The following is a 7,528-nucleotide window of genomic DNA, read 5'->3' on the forward strand; positions in this document are numbered from 1 at the left end:
ACCTCAAAAGTATTAAGGATTTTATTTATTTCTTAAATAGAATATGTATATATTATACTATATTCTTCACTCTAATTTCAAATAAGTAAATAACACATGAAAAATAAGTATCGTTTTTCCAACGTACAAAGAAAAGCAAGTACATAAACCCCCTTGCCATAATCTAAATTCTATTCACATAAAGCAGAAACCATTAAGGACATGAAATATAACACATTATTATAAACAAGCATGTGCTCATTTTTTATAAATAAAGCAATAGAAAAAATGGCAGGTAATGATTAATTTTCCTTTATATTCACAAGTAAAATGATTATTACTCAGTTGGTGGGACTTGGGAGTATGGGTTCAATTAAGATAAGAATGAATCTTGGGAGTAAACTTGTTTTTACTTTTGACGCATGAAGATGTTTTTGCAAAATCGTTTTCTAAGCGTTGTGTCATACTTGTCTTTTGTTGTATAACTTTTTTAAATCTTGAATCTAAAAGTGGTTTAATGATTCTGTATAACGATGAACCATCATGGTGTTGTTATCGTCGCTGTGATGTCGCAGAAGGTTAGGATGCCCTTCAATGAAGTTTAGTGGACAAAGAGTAACAAGTACTTTGGGTTATTACTTATTATGTCTAAATAACCAATCATACAGTTAAGTAAATATATTAAATGTTTCGTCTAACTAACCCGTGTTAAGATGATTAATAATAAAATACTAGAATATAATATTTTAAACGCATTATTTATGAAATGATATCCTAATAAGAAAATCCAAAAAAGAATATTTTGGATACCACATTACCACGGGTTAATTTGTGCCTTTTTGTTTCAATTTGCAAGTTGCACTATATATGGCTTTGATTTAGGCACACGGTTTTAAGTACGGAAGCATTCGAGATGTAAGACGTCATCCCAAACTTGTACATTGTATTTCTCTACTTGTACATCATTTTCATGGTTACAAGACAAAATTAACTATGCATGCATGTATTCATGATTTCATGTGCATGCATGTACTCATTAAAAAAAAATATTTATAAAGACTATAATAGGTTATTACAAAGGGGATCTAGAAAAAATAGTTACATAATTGGGGGGGGGGGGGGGGGGGGTTGTTCCTCCTCATTATTGCCATCTCATCGCCCACTAATGCACTTTTGCATCGCAGATAGAAAAAAATAGTAAAATGTGGTTGCAAAGAGACACACCACTAGTCACATAATCGTATGCACATTCAAACCAAAGGCATAAACAAATTATGCGATTCTTATGGTTCACAACATAGTTTTGATTTGGAAACAGATACCCCTCCACACGTGTGTGAAAACAAAAACACATACTGAATGAATCTCAAGTATAAATTCTTAAAATTTTGGATCATTGGTCAAGGTAATCAATGGCTAAGATATACTGGATGCATGTAAGATCACATAAACACAAATGTGGTTAGTTTTTGCAACTAAGAGAGGGGGCACGGGGGGGGGGGGGGGGGTTAAATGGTAATAACCACCATTTAACAAAAGATGTTACATAAGGTTTTCACAACTCAAATGGTTTTCAGTCTATACGTATGTGTGTGTTTGTGTGTGTGTGTGTGTGTGTATATATAGAGAGAATTTATTATATTTTGTATGAGAAGTCAAAACGAATATTCACTCTAATTTCGAATAAGTAAATAACACATGAAAAATAAGTATCGTTTTTCCAACGTACAAAGAAAAGCAAGTACATAAACCCTAATTTCGAATAAGTAAATAACACATGAAAAATAAGTATCGTTTTTCCAACGTACAAAGAAAAGCAAGTACATAAACCCCCTTGCCATAATCTAAATTCTATTCACATAAAGCAGAAACCATTAAGGACATGAAATATAACACATTATTATAAACAAGCATGTGCTCATTTTTTATAAATAAAGCAATAGAAAAAATGGCAGGTAATGATTAATTTTCCTTTATATTCACAAGTAAAATGATTATTACTCAGTTGGTGGGACTTGGGAGTATGGGTTCAATTAAGATAAGAATGAATCTTAAAAGTTTCCTCGCATTTTGGTTTCACATGTTAAGGCTTGACAAAATTCATTCTAGTTTGACTCTTAATTCTACAATATATAGACCAGCTTCTAGCTCATAAAATCATCACCACTTCAATGGCTTTCAAAAGCTTTATACTTTTACCTTTCCTGCTACTTTCAGTTGCATTTGCAGAGTCTGCATTAGAAGATGAAGCAGATGTTCTAAAACATTTCAAGAATTCAATCACAGATGACCCGACTGGTGCACTCCTGGATTGGGATTCCAGTTCCAACCACCATTGCAACTGGACTGGAATCCAATGCCATAATATCACCAAACGTGTCGTTTCGATTTCCATTCAACAAACATACCTCAAAGGCCAAATCTCTCCCTTTCTTGGAAACCTTTCCAGCCTTCAACTTCTTGATTTATCTAATAACTCATTCACCGGCAGCATTCCATTCCAGTTGGGATACTGCACACAGCTTATTTCACTTGTTCTGTATGCCAATTCCCTCTCTGGCCCGATGCCATCCGAACTCGGGAGACTCCGGAATCTGCAGATGCTAGACGTGGGAATCAATTTCATCACGGGAATCATCCCAGATAGCTTGTGTAACTGCACTTCTTTGGTAGAACTTCATCTAGATACCAACAAGTTTAATGGTACAATTCCAGATAGAATTGGTGATTTAGTCAATCTTCAGTTTCTTGGAGCTTTTAGTAACCTTTTGGAAGGTTCAATTCCAACATCGGTTGGTAAATTGAAAGAATTACAAGTGCTTAGTCTAGATTCCAACATGCTTACCGGTACAATTCCAGATAGCATCGGTGATTTGGTTAATCTGTGGTATCTTTCAGCTTATAATAACAGTTTAGAAGGTTCTATTCCTCCTTCGGTTGGTAGATTGAAAGAATTACAAGTGCTTGGCTTGTATCAAAACAAGATATCTGGTATCATTCCTAAAGAGATTGGAAACCTATCATGTTTGCAACAACTTGTTTTGTATGAAAATTCACTCTCTGGAGAGATTCCGCCTTCGATTGGTGATTTGAAAGAGCTACAAGCTCTTAATGTCGGCCAAAACCAACTTTCGGGTATCATTCCTAGAGAGATTGGGAATTTGTCAAGATTACAAGATCTTGAGTTGCATGAAAATTCTATCTCCGGAAATATACCAATCGAAATTGGTAATTGCAAAAATCTCTCTTTTCTGAGTCTATACAACAACAAGCTCACTGGAAGTATTCCTGATGAGATCGGAAATCTTCAGGAATTGCAGTTTTTGCGGTTATACAATAATACACTGAATTCCACAATCCCAAGCTCTTTGTTTAAGTTGAAAGCATTAACTGTTTTGCGACTCTCGGACAATGAGCTAACAGGGAATGTTTCTTCTGAAATTTCTTCACTCCAATCATTGCAATCACTGACCCTTCATCGGAACAAGCTTACTGGTGAAATCCCGGATGGTCTCTTCAACTGTTCAAGTCTTGTGCTATTAACTATAGGTAATAACAATCTAACAGGGACGTTGAAACCGGGAATTGGAAAACTTTATAATCTCCAAGCTCTGCAAATTCAGGGTAATTCCTTTTTCGGGCCAATCCCACAAGAAATTGGAAACTTAACTAGTTTGATGACGTTAAATCTCGGGCAAAACCAATTTTCAGGCACCATTCCAGTAGAACTCACAAAACTTTCTTTGCTTCAAAGCCTTTCAGTCGGTGATAATAATCTAGAAGGTCAGATTCCTGAAAAACTCTTTGAGCTTAAACAACTGATTCAACTCTTCTTGATGAACAACAGATTTGTTGGTTCAATTCTGAATCATGTTTCAAAGCTTGAGAGTCTCTCTCAATTGAATCTTAGTGGAAACAGGTTTAAAGGGTCAATTGGGGACAGTATGACAAAATTGAATCGGTTGATGTGGATAGACCTATCACACAACTTTCTCACTGGATCTATTTCAGGGCCAGTGATTGCTAGTATGAAGAATATGCAGATTTATCTCAATTTCTCAAACAATTTCCTAACAGGAAATATCCCAAGTGAGTTTGGGAGGATGGAGATGGTGCAAGCCATTGATATCTCAAACAATAATCTTTCAGGAGGCATTCCCGTAGCAATTCAGAACTGCAGAAACCTACAGACTCTTGACTTATCAGGAAACCGACTTTCTGGTACTGTCTCCGACGCCATATTCCCTACTCTTGGCGTTCTTTCCTACCTAAACTTCTCAAGAAATCAGTTGGAAGGAGAGATCCCAGAAAGCATAGCGAATCTCACACTTCTTACTTCACTTGATCTTTCACAAAACAAATTCAATGGCACAATTCCTGAAAATTTTGCCAACAGTTTGGCATTAAAACACCTCAATCTCTCGTTCAATCACCTTGAAGGAGGTGTTCCTGATAAGGGTATATTTAAAAACTCTAGTGCGGTCGGATTACTTGGAAATCCTTCGTTGTGTGTAACCAACGACACCGAATCATGTGCCTTCTCAACTAAATCGGATGATTCACATCAAATATCCAGAAAGGTCGTTTTGATTCTTGCAATACTTGGATCTCTAGCTTTGCTTCTTGTATTATTTTTGGGGGTTTTATGCTATCGCCATGTTAGGAAACCAAAAAATAAAGAATCTGAGAACCAAGAACCAAAATACATCCAAGGTCTCACCCTCAAGAGATTTGATAGAAAAGAACTCGAAGAAGCTACTGATGGATTTAGCGAAAGTAATATTCTGGGTACAAGCAGTTTAAGCACAGTGTACAAGGGTACACTAGCAGATGGAAGGGTGATAGCAGTGAAGAATTTGAATTTCACAGAGTTCTCATCAGAATCTGATAAGAGCTTTAATAAAGAAATGAAGACGTTAGCAAAATTGAGGCATAGAAATCTAGTGAAAGTGATTGGTTATGCATGGGAGAGTGGGAAACTAAAGGCTTTGGTTCTTGAATATATGGAAAATGGTAATCTAGATAGAGCTATACATGATTCTCAGATTGATCGATCAAGTTGGGATCTTTCGGAGAGAGTTGACGTTTTGGTTTCAGTTTCTAGAGGACTTGTTTATTTACATTCCGGATATGATTTCCCTATAGTTCACTGTGATTTAAAACCTTCAAACATTCTTCTGGATGAAAAATGGGATGCTCACGTTAGCGACTTCGGGACGGCTCGGATTCTGGGAGTTCATCAGCAGGATGGAAGCAGTATTTCTTCTGCATCAGCATTTCAAGGCACCATTGGCTACTTGGCACCAGGTAATGCATCACCAACCCTTTCTTTCAATCTTTCAAATTAGAGTTAATGAACTTCTAGCAATATAGATATGAATTTTGATGTTTAGATAATATTGACTAGCTGACTTGGGGTTTAAACAAGCCGGGCCCTAGATCGACTACGCTCGAGCTCGGCTTGTTTTTGACTTACGAGAGCTTGAGCTCGGCTTGTTTCAAGTTCTTTTTATAAAGATCGAGCTTTGTTCGTGAGTTATTTTTTCAAGCTCGAATTCGGTTCTTTTATTATTTGTTAATTAACTTATATAACTTTTTAATTATTTTTAAATATTATGAAAAAAACCTTAAACGAGCCAAATCTCGAGTAGTTCGCGAGCAGCTCAGCTCGTTTGAACCCCTATATATATTTGACCTAAAAAGTGACACTAATGCATTAATGTATTCTAACAGAGTTTGCATACATGAGAAAAGTGACAACAAAAGTGGATGTATATAGCTTTGGAGTGATAATAATGGAGTTCATCACTAGAAAAAGACCAACAGGACTCACCGAAGAGGACGGAATCCAAATGACTTTGCCACAGTTGGTAGAACAAGCGCTTTCAAAAGGAACGAATGAGGTGATTGAGATGGTGGATCCTGATTTGGCTTCTGAGTTCTCCACAAAACACGGTGTTATGGAAGAGATTCTTCAGTTGGCTTTATCCTGCACTCGAGCTGAGCCAGACGATCGACCGGACATGAACGAGATCTTATCTTCACTTACAAAGATCAGCAAGAAGGTGTAGTTAAGAGTTACAGATTATAACATTTAAAACCAGTAACGACTCATCTTTATATATCCAAATGAGTTTATGGCATAGAGAGTATTATTACAATTTAAGTCTTTGTTTATATATACCCTCTCTTTCAGTTCTTATATTTGTCTTGGAATAAGAAAAATGTATGATGTTCTTATAACTTAAAAAAAAAAAAAAAAACTCGTATCAAATTACCGCAATGAAAAGAACAACTGTCTGTCTACTAATCAACAAGCTGAGTAATCATGAAAGTAGCAGGCATATATATACTAGCTCTCTAGTAAGTAACTTCTCATGATCAACTGATTCATAAAGGGTTAGTTGAAGGAAATTATGAAGAATTTAAAACATGATCAACATCTAACAAAGCAGAAACAACTTATATAAGCCGAATTGTAATCATATACTAATCAAAGCACATGAGAAGAATGTGAGTTGATCGAAGTCACAAGAGAAATTATTAGGTTTGAGAAATTGGGGAAAATGAAATATAAAACGTTACCTGCAGGCAGTTGACAATTAATTAATTTGGAGATAGGGGTTGAGAAATAGGCGGAGAATTCTAGAAGACGGTGATTATAACGGTTACCTGTTGTTTTGGGAAACATTATACCAAACCGCACAACTTGGGTTGGTCATGGGACCGCCCAGTTTATAGGTAGAACGGTTTGATAATAATAATAATAATAATAATAATAATGAGCTACAACTTTTCTTTTTCTTTTCTTTTCTTTAAGATATGTTTACTCCTTCAACGTGCACTGAGTACACCAAATCACATTTGGTGTTTTTTTGATTTTTGGGTGGAGCATCGGGCCTATGTGATCTTGATGGGCTTTGAACCCTAACCATAAAACGTAAACATCAAACAAACAAACAAACAAGTATATTATGTTGAGGTTTTTTTTTGTGGTGTGTATTATTTGACCGACACATGCAAAAAGAATTGTGAGAATTTTTTTAAGTTCCCTTCCATTGAAGAAGAACAACAGACGAAGACAATAGTTTGTGCTTCTTTTCTTTTGGTGTTTGGTGAAGACAAGAGACGTTCCAGAGATCGATTTATTTTCTCGTTGGTGATTCTTATTCGTTTACTCTTTTATATTTAATTTCATATACTTGAAGATTGTTTGTACCAAGTATATGATGATTTGTGTATGCCTCTAGTTTTACTTAGAGAAGACTTTGTATTGCTCATTGTAGGTCCCCCCGGGGCGTCGCCGATCGATACGAGATCCGCACGAGGTCTAGGAGTGTGGAATCCTCATAGACTCGTTTATTGGTGTAAAGATGAAGAACACAAACACGTACACGAACAAATACACGAACAAATACAAGAACAAATACAAGAACGGGATAATCAAATCTGCAGATTCTTATATAATAATCAAAACACGTTACATACCGTAACCAAACAGAAAACACGACTGACCCGAGGTGAGCTCTACCTCGGGTCGTCTCACACG

The 7,528-nt window shown here is 36.0% G+C and overlaps 1 protein-coding gene across 1 annotated transcript; it reads left to right on the forward strand.

The window, feature by feature from the left end:
* Positions 1-2,150: 2,150 nt before the first annotated feature.
* Positions 2,151-6,050, forward strand: LOC143555824 (uncharacterized). The gene is made up of 2 exons (XM_077045309.1): positions 2,151-5,286; positions 5,713-6,050. Exons 1-2 carry the CDS (start codon positions 2,151-2,153, stop codon positions 6,048-6,050), a joined length of 3,474 nt encoding a protein of 1,157 aa, XP_076901424.1.
* The last annotated feature ends 1,478 nt before the right edge of the window (positions 6,051-7,528 follow it).

Source organism: Bidens hawaiensis, unplaced genomic scaffold, assembly GCF_021521415.1.
Source record: "Bidens hawaiensis isolate Kalapana, Puna unplaced genomic scaffold, B.hawaiensis_p1.1 tig00018320_1, whole genome shotgun sequence".
Classification (NCBI taxonomy): Eukaryota; Viridiplantae; Streptophyta; class Magnoliopsida; order Asterales; family Asteraceae; genus Bidens; species Bidens hawaiensis.

Bases quoted from the DNA above. Each gene is read 5' to 3' on its own strand.
- LOC143555824 (XM_077045309.1), top strand. From the start codon at position 2,151: ATGGCTTTCAAAAGCTTTATACTTTTACCTTTCCTGCTACTTTCAGTT. The intron at 5,287-5,712 runs GTAATGCATCAC...GTATTCTAACAG, and splicing joins CATTGGCTACTTGGCACCAG to AGTTTGCATACATGAGAAAA.